The following is a 22,825-nucleotide window of genomic DNA, read 5'->3' as shown; positions in this document are numbered from 1 at the left end:
AAAGGGTTGAATAAAGAAATATCTGAAAGTGAAACTTTACGCTCGCTCACCTGATGCGTCTGTGGTGCATGTTTTTTGAAGCTTTTTATGAGAGGAATGTGCATATGTTTTAAGTCGAGCTCAATTACGAACGCGTCCGGGCACAAGTGCGCGCGCGCACAAAAAAGTCACAATAGAAGGGTTGGGGAAGAGTTGTAAAGGAATAATGTCCGTGTAAACATCGTGTAATTGCACACAACAGGTAAAAGGGTTCGCTTTAATATTACTTTTCTATGCTCAGTTTACCGCGGTTCTTGATGTTCCACGACTTACTTTAGAGAGCAGAAGAGGGCAAAAAAAACATAATTTGCGTTAAACTAATGTCTAAGTACGAACGTAAGTAACTGACACTTTATAGCAGGTAGGTACAAGATTTTCTTTCAAAAATTTACTTGCAGCATACTGAATTGTATGAGTTTGAGGTAATTAAATCTACCTACTTAATACCTAATCCCCATCATCAGATAGGTGACATTTTTGTTATTTATATCTTTTGAATGTTACACCACCCATTTTAGAAAACCTACCTATTTACCGTCCGTGTTCGCGTTTGAAGCGTTTGCTAAGCGGACGTTCAGTCGCCGATGATGTTTGTGACACAGAAAATGAATACATTCATTTGTTGACTGTACTTTTTGCTTGATTTCGGGTTAAATTCTAAAACGTGTCGAGTTGGTGAAACATAAAAGTGTAAAAATTTAAGTTTCACTAACTGGACACGGATCAAAATCTTAACGTGTCGTGTTGACGACATGATAAATGTTAAAATTTTGAGTTTCACCAAGTGGACACATTCGTGGTGAGTTAAGTGTGTCGAGATGACGAAAGACCCTATTGAAGTATTACGTATCTTATTCTAAAAATGTAACAGATTATTTCTTAAAAATACGCTACCACTTTTGGAGATCCTTGAAGTAGGTCCCAAACACAATAAAAGTTCCGTAATACATTCCCTCTATTAGCGGTTTCAAGGGCCATTATAGTAATTCGGTGTGTCTATAGTCGCTGTCATAGAAATTGGAACATAAATCGAACAGTGACAATAAATAAAAAAGTATAAAAAGCTACCTCGACAATCAATCCGTACCCTTTTATTGTAAAACTGATAAAGGGATGAACAGACTAGTTGTCCGCGAAGCTAATTTATAAATGATTGAGATTTCATTTTTTTCACAGTTTTGGGGTAAAAATGTGTGATAACGATCGGTTCTTTTATTTGTTCTGTTTGTGTCCAAAAGATTCAAAACCCTTTGTGTAGGATTTAGGAACTGTTGCGTTTTAATAAATGACGCAATCTGCCCAGAATTTAAAATATTTGCTTTTATTTATTTAGATAAATATTATGAATAATCTAGTACGCCTAAGTTAATCTTTTGTTCTTAATTAATTCACATTAGCTTATTACCTACTTGTAATAAATTACCTTCTACATAGGTATATGTTTTATCTGAGTCATTGTACACCGAGTCCGTTGTGTTCTATTAATAAATTAATTGCCCCAAGTCTTTTATGTTCACCAGTCTCCAGTAATTTCAACGGTAATAAGATCTTTTAATTATTATCCCTTCCTCAATAACAATTAAAGTATTTCAGTTATAATTTTAATAATAAAAGATCCTAATTCCCAACTGTCGATTCTAAAAAGGATTTTTTTTGTATAATAACGGCAATCGATATACGTAAAGCAGTGATTACTAGTTTCAAAAGCACCCCTTTCTGACCCACTTTTTACCAGTTTTTAACAATTTTGGTGTTCCCTCTTCAAAGAGCTCCCTTTGAAAGACCGGGCGTGAACGAGTTGATGATATTACATTTTTTGTGAAGAAAGGAAATTTACGAACAATCTAGTGTATTATCAACAAAAACAGCGGAGTTGTACGCATTGTGAGAGTTTTTTGCAAGTTCGCGTGCGCTTGCGCGTCGGCGGGCATCCGTGCGAACCCTTCCCAGCGCGCGGATTGAGTCCGGAACCCTTCCTATGTGCACGAGGGTGCCGTACATGCCGCGGCCGCGCGCTGCAACGCCACAACGTCTCCGCCGGGACCCGGTACATGCGACCTTTCTCCCCGAGCCCGCTCCGCTACAATTCGCATGTGTGCCACCCGACAGCTGCATCAGTTTTTATATACGCTCTCATATTTTTTCACAATGGTGTGGCGCAGCGCACCCTTGAAACAGTTTGCGTAATCGATGACAAAACTAAATATTCCACCCGATGATTTCCGTATTTTTGGAATTCTAAATCGTTCGTCGAAAACTGACGGGTTCGAAAAATACGTCCATTGTGACAAAAACAACGGGTCACTGAATGAAATGTTTTATTTTACAAAATTATACAGATTCCGCAGTTAATATTGCATTGTCTAAAGTTTCAGATGCTACTGTATCTGATTATTAGTAAATCGATTGGTTGTCAAATAAACAAAGTAAGTTTTTCAATACAATTCTAATATGTGTAAAGAAGACGGATCACAATCCATACAAAATTGCCCCACGTCCTATAACAATGTGCATATCTCAAAAAAAAGATAAAAATGTTAAAAAAAATATGGCATACTCTCTAATTTTTTTTTTACACCTTCATACGAAAAAAATGTTTTAAAAATTGTTCAGGCGCTGTTATGAAAACATCGTTCATAAGACTATTTATGGACTATTTTATTAAATTACTTTTTTGTTTGATAGGATATACCTCACAGGTGGTCCCATAATCATCAGGTCAGGATCTGATGATGGAAACCTTGAGAAATCCAGGGCAACTTTTGAAAGTTGTAGGCATGCGCAGGATAAAAACTTGACTATAAGGTGTATGTCTTATAACAATATGCAACAGTGAAGGTTTGGAGCTGACCTGATGATAGAGACGAAAGAAGGTCGAGGGAACTCGACAACCGAATATGTAAACTACTTCGTGTTGGGGCTTATATTATTTGTATTGAATAGACCTTTGCAACAGTGAAGGTTTGAAGCGGACTTGATGATGGAGACCAAAAAGGTCGAGGGGACTCGATAACAATATAATATGTAAACTACCTCAGAAGTCTGTGTCTAATGGATGTACCTAAGTTTATTTCCCCACCGACCTCTAGGCCGATGCTCCTAAGAATAGTTTTTTTTGGCTTTTCAGTGACAATCACAGTTGTCACTATCCGCATAAGTGGAAAGTTCTCATCGATACGATTAATATAAGCACAAACACGAGGTAGTTCACATATTTTGTTGTCGAGTTCCCTCGACCTTCTCTGGTCTCCATCATCAAGTCTGCTTCAAACCTTCACTGTTGCAAAGGTCTATTCAAAACAAATAATATAAGCCCAAACACGAGGCAGTTTACATATTCGGTTGTCGAGTTCCCTCGACCTTCTTTCGTCTCCATCATCAGGTCAGCTCCAAACCTTCACTGTTGCATATTGTTATAAGACATACACCTTATAATCAAGTTTTTATCCTGGCATGCCTACAACTTTCAAAAGTTGCCCTGGATTTCTCAAGGTTTCCATCATCAGATCCTGACCTGATGATTATGGGACCACCTGTGAGGTATACCCTATCAAACAAAAAAGTAATTTAACAAAATAGTCCATAAATAGTCCTATGAACGATGTTTTCATAACAGCGCCTGAACAATTTTTAAAGCATTTTTTTCGTATGAAGGTGTAAAAAAAATAAATTAGAGAGTATGCCATGGTTTTTTAAACATTTTTTTCTTTTTTTTGAGATATGTCACATTGTTATAGGACGTGGGGCAATTTTGATCCATCTTCTTTCTGATGGATATCGCTACATCCTATCGTTTTCCGAGAATTGATCTGTATTTTAATCTATGGATACGATCGCTGCAGGTAGACAAGCATCATCTCAGTTTTAAAGCGATTATTTGCAATTATAATCAAGAAAACATTGTCTCTACAATATAACCATACCTAGTAAATACTAAGGTTTAAAACAGGCGTTTTTAGCGCTAGTTCAATATGCTAAGTACTTACTACATAGCACTTTGTACTCATGTTCTTGAATTCGTTCTTATACCTGTAAAACTATTTGACATTTATAGAATATTCTAGACTCTTCATACATAAAACACCCTTGCGTCATTTATCTGCGCCATCATTGCTGCAAGCTCTCACCAAAATAAATTATTATAATCACAAGCAAACTCTTTGTGCGTATGTAAGGATTGAGCTTTATATAAGTCCCCCCATGTGAGTTCACAATGAAGGCTGGTACTATTGATTATGCAAAGCAAGGAGCGAGGATGCAATTGTCCGCTTTTTGCCAAGGGACGAGCGCCGGACGCAGGGGATGGCCGCCGACCACCCCTATGTCTTACTCACGTACACATGCATGTGCGTATACAGCAGTGTACTGTTATTTTGTTCATATTAATTAGAATAGGAAAGTCCAAGCATTTTTATTTGGATAAACAAAATATTAATGACCCAAATTCAAACTGGCAGAGGAATTTACTATGAGTCGAACTCAGTGACACATTTACGAACAAAACTCTTTGATCCTACAGAAAAAAGAAAGCTGGATCAGTAAAATCATATTCGTTTCCAAATGTCTGTGCAGAAAATCACAAGAAGAGCCGTCAATAAAAGAATCCTTTACGAATGCCCCATCTCACCTTACAAATTAAATGGCGACATCAAAGGTACGACGTCCACGACACTGGACGGACAGCAAACGTTAAATGAAAGATGGGCTCCCAAGAAACTATCGATTGAAAAGACACAATTAAAGTTAGAGTTAGGCAAGTACGCCGTTTGTTGTTCTGTTCCACGCTCGTGTGTGTAACCCCACGAAACTTTCATCTCTGGAGAGCGTGTGTGGGAGGGAGGGGCCGCCTCCCTACGAAGGGAGTAAAAAGTAGTTGTGACTTGTTCACCTCTTTCGGTGTCGCCCACCGCGGCTGGATTTACTCGTGAGCTTTTTACTGCCCAATTTTATTATATACCTACACGGTTTAAATCGGTAACCAGTTACGTACGTGATTTCGATATTTATATATTTTTATAAGTAATACAGTGTGATGTAACCTCTGTGCTTATGTATGACAAAGTAGCTCATGAAAATCGCGAAATAATAATGGGTTTCTCTATATTTGCATTCTCACTTATATTTTATGCATGTTCTTTTCAACATTCATATAAGAAAAATAACTTAGTGATTGATTGAATTATGATGATAGGCAAAATTTTGAAATTCAGACTTAATATTACTTGGTTGTACAATACACTTCAGGTGAACACGTATGAACTAACGTGCATTTATTTGGTTTTACATGTTTCAGTTCCCTAATCCAAAATAAAAGGCCTATTCATTAGGACGTACATAAAAAAGTGTAGTACATAAAAAGCACGTTATATCAGTTTTAATTGTGTGTGAATTATTTATTTATTTATTTATTTATTCGACTTACACGGCTTTAACAGCCAATTACATAAATCGTAAACTTAAAATTAAAGTAAAGTGAGTATAATATTCGCTTTAGTCGAGGTATTTATAAAGCAACCACGATAGCAAAGCAACATGTAAATATGTATTTCTCTGTCTTGTGTTTGAAGATAGACCATAGCTTTTCCATTTTAAGTTACGTGGTAGACATCTGTACCATAAGTTTTACATGAAGGCAGAAAATTCAGAATTGAAATACGATGTAGTAAGGATTTTGTATATTATCTTGAAGGGAGTTTCTGTCGCGTTTGCCCAACAGTGCGCTACAATAGCTAGCTGGCTAGCTAGCTGTAAAAAAGGTAAGGAAGAATATTTTCACATAGTAAACTATTAAGTAGTTAGTCTAGTATTACATCGATAAGCAAAATCAAGTAGGTAGTAGCGTGGGTGGAGAGCAAAATAGAAAAGAATACATTAAATCTTTGACAAACTATTATCAGCATGTCACACCATGTCGAACTTGTGACGCAAAGCCTTTACGTAAATATAAACAAGAAACACAAAAATAGTGTTTGCTCGAGATAGTACAAAGGTAGTGACGCCCGAGGCTAGTGATGTGACATAAAACATAACAGCCAAAGGGTTTGTGCGTGCAGACGCGTGGCGGGTGCCAAGACGATGCCTATCTGTCACTCCACCCCGTGTCTCACCGCCTCTCACTGCGTGGCACACACCACGCCATAAAAAATCCCTTCCACACATAAAATCGAACTCGTGCCCATCCGACACGCAACAATTGGATTCGACTGCGGGGACACGTTTTCTACTTAAAAAGTAAATTTTATTTTTAAAAAATACTCTTCCCCTGTACTACTGTCGGTTTAAAAAAGCCATAATACGTCCCTGACGATGAGCGCGCGCCGGCTGAAGATTTGACGCGCTCGCGCATGTGTTTATAATCGTCCCCTCGTAATTTAACATTTTTTCACAAAAATTTAAACTGTACAGTACACCGGTTACCGCGATCATTGCAACTGAGATAAAAAAAATCGAATTGTTAATGTATCGAGCGGGCATCAATAGAATGAAAAAATAAGTGGAGCCGCAGTTTTTCACGTGATCGTGGATGTCCGGGCGGCTGGACGTTATGGGCTCGGTAAGGGCGCAACGGTTTTTGTGTGACCCTCAATTTACAACACAAGAAGGGACATGACATCGTCTCCCCGTTGTAACTTGACGTCTTGTCGGGCAAGGAATGTAATGTAAATTTAGTACAAAAACGGGAATTTAAATAAGTGAAGTGGCCCGAGAACTGGCCAGGGACCCTTCGCATAAAAGCGGTCATTATTAATACCGGCCTCTAACGACAAAAACATACATGTATGCTGGTGACAGTGATTGCTTATGTGTCCACTAGTTCACCTTTTTTTATTACCTACCGTCTTGCAAATTAGATACACAAAAGAATAATAAAACAGAGGTGAAGGCTGTGAGAAAAGCATGTCTATGATCGATCTATGAGATTACTTACGTTATTAATATTTTTAATGTCTGTATTGATCGGTTGACGGGCTCTGAGATACAGCACGTGAACGGCCTGGGACAGGAAATTAACATGATGTGAGTTTTCCTTCTGCTCGAGATATGTTAGGCAATAAATAAGATTGGCAAAAGCAGACCACTGGTGCGTGTCAGTTGGACTGGCCGGAAAAAGAGTAAAAAAACATTACGGGAATATAACTGTACGACCTAGTGAAGGGATAAATATTAATGTTATTATATCAATACAAAAATAAGATACGCGTCGAACTACCGCACTAACTCAGGTTCAAACATTCTCATTTTAACATCCTGCATGTTCAAACAAAGAAATCACATCACTTACCATTTTTATTTCAAATTACTTAAAACAAATACAGAATCGACGAAAGTTCAACATGTTTTGTAACACAAAGCGTCTATAAACCATTCTGTTTGATATTGACAGTCGAACTCTCTGGAGGGAAAGTGCTGGAAACTTAACTAGGTATTTGTGTGCGGCTGTTTAGTGTGTGGACACAACACAGAAAGCGCAGAAAAGGTCTACTTCGTGCCACTGTACCAGAGATCAAGTTATGTACCGTGTAAAATAAAACTAAGAACCTACCTAGTTTAACTATAAAAACAAAAGGAGCATCAGCTTAGAAATTATAGGTGCCGATCAGGCTCCTGGATCAAATTCTATCTCATATACAATTAAAGGTTTCTCTGTTAGCCATGTTCAATCGATTTAATATATTATATCTTCGCGGGCCGAGTGCTGTTATGTGTTGTTATATAAGTTCGGCCATTCAGAGAATGCGTTCCTGACACGTCGCGATTGAACTGACGACGTAACTTTGCAATGGCGTTGCAGTTACGATAAAAATATTTTTGCTGGTTGTTTACCGTTTTAACAATTGAGGAGCATTAAAACAACATTATTATATCAATAATCAATGAATGTTATTACGTCGTCAGTTCAATCGCGACGTGTCAGGAACGCATTCTCTGAATGGCCGAACTATAATTATTATTATTCCTGTACTTCTGTGGTATGTGACGCAGGGCAGGTCAGGGTGGACGCTAGACGGACGGTCGCCGCGGACGTACGCCTCCCGCGCCCTTCTCTCACATGTACCCAGCGTCTCGCAGAATTCAAGCGGAAACTAATGCAAAGGTAAATAAATGTTCTCATTTATGTTCTATCGGAACGAATTATTATTACACTTGATACCAAGATTCTGTAAATCATAGAAAAATTGGCTATTATTTATTAAGAATCTATCTAATTTCCAGCCATGTATCGATAATCTACTACAGGAAAAAAACTACTTAAATCTTATAAAAAATAACCTGTTTCTGTATTCGTTTCACTTTTGTTTTTCTCACTAAACAAATCCCGGAAAATCGGGATGTGCGTGCCACTGTGTAAGCCGGTGTGGGCTGCACCATCGTCCGGGGAGCACATTTACATCAAAGTGTCGTTTCGCGGGGAGTTGCCTCGCCGTCATCACCAGCCAATGTTTCACACTCGCCGCTACAATGTTTCCCTTCGGACACACCGTGTCTCCCCGTACACGGTAATTTTTGCGATTTGTATGATAATGTACCGTAATAATACTCTCAGATATAACAACTAAAACTATTGCGTAGATTTCCACACCAGCTAAACTGGACTACACGAGAGCATTTACTTAGAGAAGTAATAGTAGGGATCTTACATCAATAGCTAAGCACATACATAGCAACGGTGACGAGGGTTAGTCGCCGTAACCCTTTAATGCGGTGGGTATGAGGGCCGGGCGGAGGGCGGGCAGCGGAAGGGTTGCCGCCCGCGACCTGCCCGGCGGCTGGGCGGCGCCCCCCCCTCTCCCCTCTCACTTTTACGACGAGCTTTTTTATCGTGCGTGCTGTCGTTTTTCCTTTTCTATTTTTTATGTTTATTTCCCCGAAACCATAAATTATGTTTGAAAGAAGGGAACACTCGGACGTTCGACAGGAACCGGGGTGACGTCGACTAAGTTTTCTGTTCTCCGCTTTTCTGTTTTTTTATGGTCTCTCGTGTGTAATGTGTGTAGGGGTGAGTGCAACGTTGCCATGACGACTGCATAGCGGGGGCGATCTGCCGCCGCGACGCACGCTGCGGCACTCGATCGCCGATCACCAATATATGTAGCCGATATAAACAAACACGTTACGTAGTTATTTGTTGTAACGCGAGCCGTGACCGCAAACACGCTTGTCTGTATTCATTCGATCCTTGTTTGTAGACAAACTAACGAGATGGACGCCGCGACACTGTTTACATTATCAGGACTTTTCCGTGTAATTTTAGCATAGTAGCTGCAACGATCGTCTGTCGTGTATGTCGAGACACATTTGTCAATAAAGCATTAATATTCTGGAAAACAATAAAAATATGTCATTAAATTCACACAACATATCTAACCGCCAGTTTTTAAACAACTTTGGGTACTTTGATTTTACGTTCAATTTTCAAAGTAAAGTTGTTTTAAGAAAAACGCACCTTTATGTCGATCAACTTGCACTTATTCTGGCCCCTGGTTAAATTTAAATTATAGTTTCATATGAAATTTTATTAATAAGACGTTGCTTAGTGTGGGTACACACATTCCATTATCAATCAACCGCAAAAAGCGAACAAAGCCGATGTTGTATCCAGTTAATTGCTTACCCTTGCCACGCGACAAAAAAATGCGCCATATTGCGTCCAGCGCACACTAACCACCGCGAAAGAGAAATTTACGAATAAAGCCCCGATGGTTACACGCTGCATTTAAAATTAGAACCCTTTAGGGCGCCACACCGCCAGACAAAGGGCCGAATGGCAAATTGCCGGCAGGTAGCAATAGCGAATATGTCCAAATGGAGTCCCAATAATTACTAAGGGCTCTAGTTTAATAAATGGCTCTTTTTCTAAATTATGAAGGGCTGATCGCGCCATACGGACATACCTGCCGCGAACCCTTCGTCCTTCACATAATGAGTTACCTATAACTCTTCATTGCTTTTATTTGCAGGATTTTTTTATATGTTGCGAGGTTGGCGAGTGGGCAACCCAATTTGATCGTTTAGAAAGTAGCCGCTGGCCTTACCGCGCTACCCAATTATAACGAATTCGGTACTACTCTAGCTTTTACAACAAAATGTTGTATTGGTAAAGAAAACAGAAGAACATTAAGTCTATCTAAAGACCTTCGCATGTAGTGTGCACAGTTGTCTTACTTACATCTAAACCCATTCACTTAGATAGAACACAAAAGGTAACATTCGCTACTGACAAAAAAGAAGATCCTTACAAATGGGTTTTACATTGTTTGGATAAAACAAGCTCACGATACTAAATTGTATGACAACAAACCCTTTAGCCCGGAGGCAACAGAGTGTGTCGCGATGACTTGTAATTCCGATGTTTTCACTGTTAAAATCGTATTTCCTGAAGGCGACATTGATCTGAGCCAGCGAGGCGAACACGAGAGTATTTCTAATGTGCGGGACAAAGCCCGTCTCCCAAACAATGCCTTCGGAGACTATTTAAAACGAATCCCTTGACGACACCTACGCACACAGCATCTAGATGACGCGTGGTCCAAACTATAAACTTTATGTTAGTTAATGCACATACTTTTAACAACGTCGATTTTACTTTTATTTCATTGAATTAGGTACATAACAGGAATGCTTGCTTGACACACAAAACAACTCCTACCGACTTAATCCAATCGAAGTCAAATGAACCACAACTGTGATTATCACCAACTAGAAAGAAAATATACAAATGCGACAGGAAAGTATTTCTGACTAAATCATCGGTAAATTATTAAAAATTTAGTTTAAAAAATCCCACTTTCATCTGGCTGTGCCTTTTGACTCAATATTGTGTTGGTAGTTTGGCAACGCAGTAGTTTTCAAAGTGATTTGATGTCTTATCACTTGCACCACACGGGCCGGATGCTCGCAAAATGCTCCGATGAGTTTACCCGGCTAACTATCGGCAATCCTTTACTAGTGCAAGCCTTTGACGAGCGACAGACCAGAAATATTATTAATATTGTCAAATATTTTGGCGGCTTTCACAATACACCCTTTATCCCTCTATCCCCAATTAGTCTGAAGAGAATATTGTCGCTGAAGTTTCTAACGATTTATCGCTTGTCGTGGATTAAAACGTTCTTTGTGGTCGAGAAGAATAGGGGTACAAGTAAAAAAGTTGTCTGATATCCATTACAAAGATATTTGTTAGTTGTTACGAAGATCGGACAACGAACCGCTACGTGCCTGCGCTACAAGGTCGTTCTTACATAATTTGTATTATTGCCGGAGAATTATAACAATCAATATCCACAGAGATGTCTGGAAATAAATTATCTGTGTCTGTGATGTTGGAACAAGTTGTTCGTGAGGTGCCATTGAAAATCACATAATAATATATCGGATGCTTACCTACTGGTAAATTTTGTTTATATTTATAAATCATAGGATATGTACCTGTTACATAAACGTTATCAAAATGTGTTTGCTGTTTGTTTGTTCATCATCTCAGCTGTGGGACGTTCACTGCTGAAGATACAATACTGGCACTATACCGAAAACATAATACATTTTACTTAGTCAGCTAATGATGAATGTAAAAATATTAAGAGAACTGAACGGTATAACTTAACAAAATGTGATGAATATTTTAGTGCAAGTAAATAATAAGAAACGTTTGCTACGGGACAATAATGATAAGATGATAACGATAAATCGATACTTGTTCTTAAAACACTTTATAACAATTTTCAGTCACCACATGTAGTTCTGAGCACTGCTCCATGAATTGGATAATGTGGGAAATTCTTTACATTAAAATGCTCTACTTATTCTAAACTGATTTGGAAACAAAGTCAACAAAGAATCAGCCTCAAAAGAATATAGCATAGTATCGAAAAAATGCGGGCAACGCCACGGGATACCACGCTAATACCGTACCATAATGTAATATTACTCAATTGTTAACTTTTTCATGTCGCCCTGGTCTGACCGGCCGGAATCTGGACACAAATACTGTTCATTAATACATGTCAAGTAGCGAGACACTGAACTAAGATCACATCATTAATATTGAGTAGAGTGTACCTACGTACAAGTAGGCGTCGGTGGAAAAGGATAAATTTCATGGAGAGGTGCTTTCACCCTTTACGGCTCCAATCTATTTGTCAGAGAAAAGGAAACACATTGAAGCAACTAAAGAAAGGATCGGTTCTTCAGCACCGACCTAATTGCGTCCCTAATGTACGTACCGCGTACATATTATTGCCTCTAACGATGCCAAAGTCGATTTCATGCTTGTCTTTACATTGCAATTCTATGTAAAGACATCATTGTCGGTAACACCATCCAGTAGCCCTTGAATAAGTTCAGGAGCTAAAATCCTATAATAGTTGTTCGATTAAGCTAAATCCAACAACGATAATAAATAAATTTTGGCTTACTAAAAGTTACTATCCAGGAACAGTTAGAAAGCCCTTAAATGTTGGGTCTCAGTACAACACAAAAACACATTGCAATTGTGATATGTACGTGTATGATTTGGCCAAAATAATGATGAAACTTGGTTATTTATTATTATTAGGAATATCTAATAACAATGTTCAAAATACTGATGAATATTTGTACAGGTACAGCTAAAGAATTGCAATGATCCTTTGCTACAATAAATTAAATAAAGTGTCCATCAACAATGCGCGGGCGCAGCTTCGGCTACAAAGCGGAGCTGCTTCGGTCAACCCATTAGCGCGCGCGCCGCGGGGGCTCATGATCACTTTGCTCACTTTAATTTATGTACTTTGTACCATTGTCCAGCAACAATGCATGCGTTTTATAGCATTCGGCTGCCGGACACCCAGATTAACATCTATGCTTGGTTTCGCCTTTCTCTCGTTTTGTGCAACACAATGGATAACCGGGCAGCCACCTGGCAATAATGGCTTCGACGCTGTAAAGAAACTGCCTGCTAATTTTTCATAATGTAGAAAAAATCCAACACATAGTAACATAAGTAGCTTTATTTAGATTTATCAAATAATTCAGATTTATACGTTTTAGTTAAATTATTTATGATAAGGACAATACATAACAATAACTAGGTAACATTAAACTAAATACCTAAAATATATAGTTTTAGAATGTATTAAGAACATGATTTTTCAGGGGCACAGTAAAGAGACACACTGACCCTACATAGAGCTTTTTCCATTTGCGAAACCAATGTGGATAGTAGGTAGGTACATTATACATACCTATATAATTATATGAACTCGTGTGTACGGTACAAGCCAAAGGTTCAAACCACAAGCTACTTCTCATACTTTGTGTCACGCAACCAACTCAATCTATTTATCCATATCAATTAAAAAGAAAACGTATCTACTCATTTTCTATCCGAGCATCACCATCATCAGCGACCGCAACCCTCGGGTTATTCGCCAGATCACCATGAACCCTCACCCGATACACACACGTATACACAGGATGGCCCCAGTTCGAAAGCACCCGTATCCTGAGGATGTTATGGCCTTTAAGACTTGGAAATAAAACGTCAAAGTACTGGATAGGTTTACCATCCCTGTCGTACTCGAAACTGCCATAGTCGTGAGGGTACGGATCGAAGCGATTTTCTAGTCCTTCCACTTGGACTAGGCGTGGAGCTGATGATATTTCTCTGAAAAAAGTAAATGGTTGGATTCAGCTATGTTGTATTTAAATGGCCCATTGTCAAAAGCTTATCTTTTATCTAGCATCTGCCTACCGCATCGCCAGCCATATAATATGCACAATGTCAATGTTCATTCGAGGATATGTAGTAGCTGTCAGAAGTGTCAGATCCTACTTATAGAAAATGAAAACCTCACCTAGTGGGAGAAATATGCGGCGGTATATGTTCAACGCTGACTCCAGTTATTCGGACGGTGCCCAGCAGTCGTATGGTGGCTTCTCCTCTCGAGCCCTTGAAGGCCCAGCACTCGCCGGGCAGCGTGCCAGGACGGATCATGGCGCGGGCGCCGAGGCACTCGCGACACACCCATGCGGTCAGCATGTGGAGCGCCCAGCCTATTGGCGACTCGTATATCACATGCTCCACGGTGTCCCCTGTGTCCAGCACTCTGGCACCAGCTGATTCGAGGGCGTAGTCTGCTAACTGTTAATGGGTAGGAGATAGCATGGTTCTGTTAGGACGTGGCTGGTGTCAGTCTTAAAAAAAACACACACAAATACTACACAACACTTTAATTAAGCAAAACAAGAAGAAAGAAGAATTTAAAGATATTGTCTGAAACTTGTCAGGAATTTTAAAACTATTTTGACGGTAAACGGAATGCGCCACGCGATTGCAACTATTTTTATAATTATCAAAAATTTAGGTATGCATTTGCAATAATCGCGGACTATTCCGGGTAGAACAGTTCGTTTGCTAATTTTAAGACTGAAGACGTTAATTTATTCATTACCTCATAGAATTGAATCGGAACCTACCTAAAAAAATCAATAGTAATAATGCAAGTAAATAGGATATTTTTTTGACAAAAAATTGCTCAGATTTGGGAAAAAAACTGATGAAAACATCATAGCGCAATAGTACCGTAGAATAAATAAGGAAAATTATAGGAAGAAATACTTCAAAGGTAATATAATGATTTCAGTATATTTCTACTCATTTAAGGGATGATGGTGATGATGAAGTCCAGAAACAAAATTCAAACGGAAACATTTGTTAGTGAAATAATATGAAGAGATGATTGACAAAGAGGTTACAGGAATAAACAAAGTGTATCCGACGGGGTTGAACCTATTGGCGCTTGTTTTATGGGTTAACGTATTTCTAAACTTACAACCTGCAAACTAACAAAAAAGGAGTAAGTTATATTTGCAAATATTATAGATTTTTTTTATTCAAATAAGTAATTTATCGTTTCCATTTTGTTTGAGGAAGTTTTTTTGCTTAGATAGAAATGTCTCCGCATTTCTATATCTATGTTTTAAAGATAGGAATATCTACTTTGCATTGAGTTACGACTCACCTGTCTATCATAATCAGGTGCATCTCCAATCTGGCGATTATTGCGCATTCGCAAGACGGGATCTACGAGCGCCTCCTTAGCGCGCCCGGCTGCTGCCGCCACTGCTGGCAGGACTGATGAGATGCGCTCCATCTCAGTTTGTAGACGCTCATGCTTGCGATTTACCTACATTTTAATATTTAGTAGAAGTTTGTGGTTACATCAATGGAATGGAATGGTGGCTAGAAAATTAACAGAACGGTTCTTCTGGAGGCATTAAAAAATAGTAAAAGCATGCTGTTCAAGGCGCATTATCATTTTCAGACATTAAATCACCGATAGACATTACCTCTTGTTTACCGAATGTGTTGTTCCATGATAATAAAAAAAATATTTATCCAGTTACATAAAATTTGTTTGACTTAAAATTAAGTAAGGTACATTAATTTGGTGTAACTATATGTAGTAGCAGACAGTAATTTTTTTTGGATCGGTGGTCCCCAAACTAGGCTAGACCTGTATCTTGGGGGCCCGAGTTGCGGATGCAGATTATACCTACCTGCCTGTTTTGATGTGATAATTAATATGCCTCAACTTGTACATTTGCATCGTTTGTTGCCTGAAAACATTATAAACACGGGTCGTGATAGCTTTTGATTCATTGTAGATATCTTGCCCAAAAACTTCTGTGATTATCCCTCGTTCCTACTTCAACAACCAAATCACAACTAGCGCCATCTACTCTACTATATCGTGAAGTCGTATAAAGGTCACTGAATCTCGTAGCCCTTCGTAGCGTAGCTCTCCACTACAATCGTAGCGTACAAGTAACGTCATCTGCCTTGCTATTGGGGAACGATTTGTGAGCACTCCTTTCCAATAGGAAAATGTGACAAATTCTGGTCCTTACAATCGATACAATACTTTCTAAGGTTCAACTAGGAAATATTTTTTTTTGTGGTTGTGTAGCCTTTTTAACGGTCTCTGGCCCTGTGGGTCGTCTTAAGGGAACGCCTAAAAAAACCTTGTGTATAAGTATTAGTTTAGCAACCTCGGAAAGTCCTCTTGTCAGCTGCATAACGACGTATTTGATGTCAGAGAAGTCTCCATCCAAGGTTTCTTGTGTAGGACCCCAGAAATATGCGTAGATGTGTAGACCCAGCAACAGTGATAGCGCGACACAGACAAATGAACGGAACACGTTTCGAAAGCATCCTTCAGCTCTGTACCCATACCCATCCATGAATTAAAGCCGATTTTGGACGGATTTTTGATTAAAACTACTTCTTATTCAAACTGTCAATTTTATCCAAAGAGAAAATAGACCAGAAGAAACTAAGTGTCCTTTTTTGAACAGAAAGGTTTTTGGTACGTTATATATATTGCATAGCATAATTATTATGCTATGCAATATATCTACTACTAGGTACTCAATTTAGAATATTAGACAAAGTTGTAAACGACACAATTTTGCACCGAATCAATCGAATAAGTAGATATGAATTATACATAATATCAAAGAAGACTACATAACATACATATAACACATACCCGAAATTTTACGCGAGGGCGGTTTTTTCCGTGTGCAGAGCTTAGCTACTTACCGTCCCTATTGGATAGACTCCTTAACCTCTCTAAGCAAACGCTCATTTGCATTTGTAAGACTTTCTTATTAGAAAGAGTATTGGTACCAGAAGATTCCAACGAATTGATTACATTCTGAATGGCTTTCTTAGTTCCAACAGAACTAGTTACGTCGTGAGTTAAATGGGCTCATAAAAAACCTCTTGGAATTTTAAGTTATTTATTAATACAAAATGGCTACAAACAGCAGATGTTTACATAAACTGTAACCACACTGAAGATGTAAAGACAGTTCCAAATTGAGTAGATCTTTAATTACTATTGGATTGCATTTATTTACCGAATCGGAAAAAAATAGTATAATGATGCCTACAATTGCTCTTTCTGTCAATGTTCTTAAAACAGAATATCGTAACTGGGTAAAGCCAACATAGATATAAGATTTCTTATACATATATATATAGAGAAGCAAAAGTAGGCACCACACAGTTGGAATTTAAACAATCTGTTCTAAATTACGCCTTCTGGTTTTGCGTGGCGTACTCAATTTGTGCAGCGGCGACTGACTTCATAGCTTCGTGCGCGGAGTGGACATTGCCGCGCCACGCGACCAGCACGTCGCGAAGTTGCTGCCACTGCGCGCGGCCGAAAGTGCGGTGCATTGTGCTCGACACGCGAACTATACGCTCGTTTTGGTCCATGCGAGCACGGACTAAACGGGTCTTCAGGACTGCGTAATCAGAAATAAGCAATTAGGGTTAACTGGCAATATTTTTAACATTGTTAGCATATCATTGATCTATTAGGAAATGCGAGATCAGGGTAAAAGATTACATCTGTGCTTTATAAATAAATCATGTTATGCATTGAATATACCTTCAATGATGAAAGCTTCAACATCCTTCTCTTCAATTTGCAGTTCTGAAATAATCTCATCATAAGTTAGTTCAGGGTTGACCTCAGCCATTTGCATAAAAGACAATATCCTCATCTTCTTTACATTTTGCTCATGATCCAGACCTGAAAGCAAAACAAAATGATTTAGTAAATATGGATAAGATTACTTATTCATGTTTTGGGAATACTTTTTTATGCTTTTCAATATAATAAGTTGAGACTAAAAAAAGTTATACATACCTTGGGAATGCACAAATTCTTTATGATTCTGGTAGAAGGTCTGATAGCTAGACAGCTTCTCTGATACGAAAATCGTAAGGAGGTCGTGAATAAGTTCTCCTTCGAGGAATCTTACAGGCTTGAGAGATAACAGGGGATCCAATAGGAATGTAGTGGGATCGGCCAGAGCAGTGGAGATGCATTTAATGGCATCCTCTCTAGCGTAAGACGCATTCTCATCAGTGTATGTGCCCAGGAGTTCAATCATCACTTTTGATGCCAATTCACTGTAAAATCAACATTCTTATTAGTTTTCGGTCCAAGTGGAAAATGTGTTTATGCTGTTTGTAATGGAAATTGCTGTTGATATGTCCAGTTAGAACAAAATAGAAGTCATCTTATTGGTTCATGCCAAGTTACTTGTCATCAAACTTTCACAAATATTTTATATGCAATTTTAAGAAAAAAATACAAAATACTAAGAAAAAATCAGTTTCTAGCAGATAGTTTAAGCATTATTAATACTCTAATATTACCTGTTCTGATCTTTTAAAACTTGGTGTAGAAGCCTGTAGAGTTTCTGCATTTGCTCATTAGTGGGTGGGCAGCCAGAGAACTCCTTCTTGAGCTGCTCAACACTGGTGAACACCTCACGCACGTAGCCGACGCGAGCTGCCAGCTCAATCACATGGTAGTATACATGATACCTCAGAGGGGAATTAGCTTCCAAGTTATTGTACAAACGCCATAATCTACAATTATAACAGCACATTTAAATTATTATAATAAAAGGAACCATATAGTTGTTTTATAGCTCTTAACTTGTCTTAAAACATATGCAATTTCTGATGAAAAAATAAAAATTATTAAGCAAGTGACGCAAAAATTACTTACGCTTGCAGCACAACCATGCCAAGTTTGGGTCCAGGTGCTTTTGTGAGCCTCTGACTGAAAGCCAGAATCAAATTTTCTCCTCTTTCTAGTGGGATCTGCAATAGTTGATAATTTAATGTATAAAGTATAATATTGTATTGTATGTATAATGTTATTATTTAGTTTAATTCAAAGACAACTCTGAATATAAAACTCTTTCAAAAACGTATATGCTGAAAACTTCATTAAATACTTTAAAACACTGATGTTCTTCTTTTAGTGGAAGAGGAAGACCAAAGAAACGATGGATGGATTGTGTGAAAGTAGATATGGTAAGAAAGAATGTGACTTGTGAGATGACGGCAGATAGAAGAGTATGGAAGAAGAAAACATGCTGCGCCGACCCCAAATAAAATTGGGATAAGGGCAGGAGGATGATGATGACTGATGTTTTTCTTTTAGCAGACAGTTAAGTAGTTTTGTAAGATACTTTGACAAACAAAATCGAATTCCTTGAGTATAAGATATTGAAAGTAAGTTACTGTACTCACAGACACCATGATGGAGACAATACTGTTCAGGATAGCTTCAATTTCCGATTCATTTGGCTCCTTGAAACAAACATCACAAACTCCCACAATTTTATGCAGGTCGTCCTCTATTCCTTTCGGCGACTTCTCTTCTGCTATCTCAGCACCGAGACTCTTGAAGTATTTCCTCAGTTCTAGTGCCTGAAAACATCAATGTTTGTAAGCTAGGCACTAAAAATCTTGATCAAACATCGAGGTTATGTTGACCTAAACTTACTTGATCTTCTAGAGATATATCCATAAAAACTGCGGGCCCTTGCATCTTGAATGTTGTTTATTTTGTGTGTTCCTTTAAATTCAATTAGTATCCTGCTATGAAGGAGATATTCCTAAAAAATACATGTGCCACACACAAGCACCATAAATGACACGGCACAGAGAGGCCAACCACAGATTGTCTATCTGTGAGTAAGTAAACCTGACAGTTCGACCACAGATTACTTTTTGAGCTTAGTTTTATTTATTGACGTGTGCTGTCTTTAGAGCACACCCCTATGCGCAAAAATATTACCAAAAGCAAGATGGGATAGTCTATGGAAAAACTATAAGATTTGTCAAAATTATTGTCAATGTCGTGTCGTGCCATAGATGTAATATACTAAACAAGATTGCACACTGTCTTAACAATTGTAAGTCAACAAATTCATCAATCAAACAACATCATACAAACAATCGCATTAATTTATTCGTATTTATTCTTAAAACATAAACAACATAAATTTTTATTTTGCTTTTTTTATTTTCTAGCGGTAACTCTGAACATTCTTGGCGCGTAATCACTAATCAGTATTTAAAATGTTGTTCTTATTTTTTTGTATTAAATCAATTTAAACTATTAAAATGGTGAAAAAGTGTTGCGTTTATACTTGTAAAAGTGAATCCTATGGTGATTGCAATATTTGCAATACATCGTTCCACAGGTTAGCTAATAATAACATTTTCGTAAATCAAACAACTAGGGTGCCCATGATTTCTTGTAATGAGACAAAATATGTTTGATGAATTCTAAAACTGTTGTACTATTGTTATAGCTTCCCAAAAAATTAAGAAAGGCTAATAAATGGCTCAGAAGTCTATATGTGAAGCAGAAATACAAAAAAAAACTGTCTTCACTTCGAATCTTCCTGCTTTTATACTGCTAATTCCCGCTAATTATTAAAAGCCTTTATTAGTATCTTAAGGTCACAAACTGCGTAAGTTAAAACTTCAATACCAATCTGTGTTTAATAATCTTAGCAAATTCGGATTTGTCTCTCATAGTCACCCTATTAGAAAGGGATAGACAGCCTCCGCATAGTTACCCGACACGGATTTTGATCTCTCGGCGGAGGAGTGGGGATCACTTTGCGCACTGTACACATAAGGCAATAAACCAATAAATCGCTTCTGCGTGGTGAAGGTCAGGGCTCAATATCCGTGCCGATAACTATACTAACTGTTTCAGTCAGCTCGTTTTTTGGGTATAAGTGCGCAGTCCTGTTATAGTAAAAAGGTCTATGTCTAAAACACAAAAGTGAAGTAACTTTGCTTCCTTAATCCGATATAATGTCTGGATATTTATTTATTTTATTACATTATAGTGATGCATTACATGACGCACCTCAATGGCAAACACCTACTTGCATACAATCATTACTGTTCCCACAGAGAAAGGAAAGATAGCAGAGATGCCATAGGGAAGCTGGGTCAGAGCCTTCTCTTTAAAAATATTGGGTGCATTCCATAGAAGGTAAGTAAGGGCGGAGCTAGTGACATTCCTAATCCCCTGCACGCCCATATTTTGGTGCTCTACATTCTTAAGATATTTTGCATTATGACACCTCCACAGGCCTCCACTAGTCATTTTGTTGGACATTCCATGTACTCCATATGCTCCATGCTCCATGGATATTCTCAATCTCAAATTCAAGAAAATATAGATTATTTAATGCAATGATTACGTAATTAACCAGATAATTCCAATTCCTAGATATTAAATTAAAAAGTTATAAAAAATACATTTTTTTACACTAACAAGAAGGGGTATTGATGCAGTGACTCCAATCTATACTAACATCATGTTTTTAATGTTACTATTGATCAGAATCACTGTCATCAATAGCACCCCCATTAATCAGAAAAAGTCATGGTACGTATTACTGACAGTGTGCACCGGCGTTCTCTTTAGCTTCTCTTTAATCAAGTCACACGGTGATTTGGTGCTGAAGTCAAAAGGAACAATGGTTGAAGGCACCTTTTCTCTCAAGTAAGGAGCGGCTACTGGCCGTAAACGTGAAGTAAGAACTTTTCCAAATGCTGAGCATTTCACACTTTTAATTTTTAGTTTGAGTATGTATGACATGTCTGTGGTAATTGGTAATGATGGTTCAGGCTCCGGAGCTGACAACACAGCTTCCAATGCAGACTCCTTTGAGGAGTCATTAGCAAACTCTTTGCTGTCTAAAATCAGTGATTCAAAGGAACTGCTGATGCTGACAGCTTCTTGAGGTTTCGTTGGTTTCAGTTCCCCAGGTTTCTGCACTGCTTTCATCAAGTCTATTACACAATTCTTTTCCTCCATTTCTAATCTTCGCATTTCTTCCTGCAGTCTCTCTTGTTCCTCTTCCTGTTGTTTTTTAAGCTCTTTAGCTTTGAGCATATTCGACAGCTGCTCCGAGAGAACATTAGCGATGGGGCTCTCACTCAAACTGAACCTTGGAATAGGCAATCTCTGCGACGACGATGAGATCCGAGTGTCAGACAATCCTCGAGGAAGGTTTAGCATCGGCATTGGCATTGGCAGTGAACCGACACGACCATCGCTTGGGCTGTCATTTAAAGTGCAGTTGGATAAATGACTATCCACCAAAGCAAACAGAGACGTAAAAGAACTTGAATCAGTCATCCTGAATATTTTACAATCACCTTTGTTCAAAGTCACTCATGAAATTTAGTTATATAATCAAATAACATTACCACCAGTACAAATTATAAAACCATTTTAATTAATTTCATAATATAGTGCGTTATTTCTAATAGGTTCCTTGGTATAGTACGATAAATACGTATTTTGTGTTATCTTTCTTTTTGTTTACGAAACGGAACTGGAACATTGACTTATAACCACAGAATACATATACCGATACCACAGATTATATAATAGTTACTCTACGTAACCGATACCTACAATCTGCAGTGGCGCTTAAAATGGCTGCCATTGCTAGGGTTGTACCGCTACCGGATTCGACAAGTATCGATATTGTATTCTAGTCAGGAGTACATATGTATTATGAGTCTTACTGGGTGCATAAAAATAACCGAGTATAATTAATTTGTACGTCATAGATCTAACTATCACATTAACTTCACTGATACCAAATAACATAAAATCAACCAAATGGGAGGAGTCATTTCAGTAGGGCGATACCTTTTTTTTTTAAATCAGAAAGTCAAAGTAATTATTTATTATTTCAAATAGCCCTATGAAAGTTTTTTCGAAACATCAGACTAGTTGCAGGGTGCCAAAGATTCCGTCTCATGAAGAAGAATCCGCAAGAAACGCCATAGATACTCTCTTAAAAAAATACAATTATTTACAAGCGTTATCAAGCTATTCATGAGAAAGTTATATAATGCAAATACAAAACAATTTTAGTGCATACAAAA

General features: G+C 38.1%; 3 protein-coding genes across 3 annotated transcripts; all 3 read right to left on the bottom strand.

The window, feature by feature from the left end:
- Positions 1-13,007: 13,007 nt before the first annotated feature.
- LOC124632610 (SUN domain-containing protein 2-like) lies at positions 13,008-16,260 on the bottom strand. Its single transcript, XM_047167505.1, has 4 exons — positions 16,069-16,260; positions 15,039-15,203; positions 13,872-14,158; positions 13,008-13,681 (listed from the first exon to the last, which is right to left on the bottom strand). Exons 1-4 carry the CDS (start codon positions 16,258-16,260, stop codon positions 13,387-13,389), a joined length of 939 nt encoding a protein of 312 aa, XP_047023461.1. The 3' UTR covers positions 13,008-13,386.
- A 544-nt stretch (positions 16,261-16,804) lies between these two features.
- Positions 16,805-19,581, bottom strand: LOC124632578 (eukaryotic translation initiation factor 3 subunit M). Its single transcript, XM_047167454.1, has 7 exons — positions 19,398-19,581; positions 19,142-19,321; positions 18,612-18,706; positions 18,254-18,469; positions 17,739-18,004; positions 17,478-17,621; positions 16,805-17,331 (listed from the first exon to the last, which is right to left on the bottom strand). The coding sequence occupies exons 1-7, from the start codon at positions 19,440-19,442 to the stop codon at positions 17,117-17,119; spliced, it is 1,161 nt and encodes a 386-aa protein (XP_047023410.1). The 5' UTR covers positions 19,443-19,581; the 3' UTR covers positions 16,805-17,116.
- A 1,113-nt stretch (positions 19,582-20,694) lies between these two features.
- Positions 20,695-22,272, bottom strand: LOC124632762. The gene has a single exon (XM_047167721.1). The coding sequence runs from the start codon at positions 22,062-22,064 to the stop codon at positions 21,294-21,296; it is 771 nt and encodes a 256-aa protein (XP_047023677.1). The 5' UTR covers positions 22,065-22,272; the 3' UTR covers positions 20,695-21,293.
- Between the last annotated feature and the right edge of the window lie 553 nt (positions 22,273-22,825).

The sequence above is a fragment of the Helicoverpa zea genome, chromosome 8 (genome assembly GCF_022581195.2).
Source record: "Helicoverpa zea isolate HzStark_Cry1AcR chromosome 8, ilHelZeax1.1, whole genome shotgun sequence".
In the NCBI taxonomy this organism is placed as follows: domain Eukaryota; kingdom Metazoa; phylum Arthropoda; class Insecta; order Lepidoptera; family Noctuidae; genus Helicoverpa; species Helicoverpa zea.
Note: the sequence above shows the minus strand (reverse complement) of the source record. Positions and strands in the feature narration are given on the sequence as shown.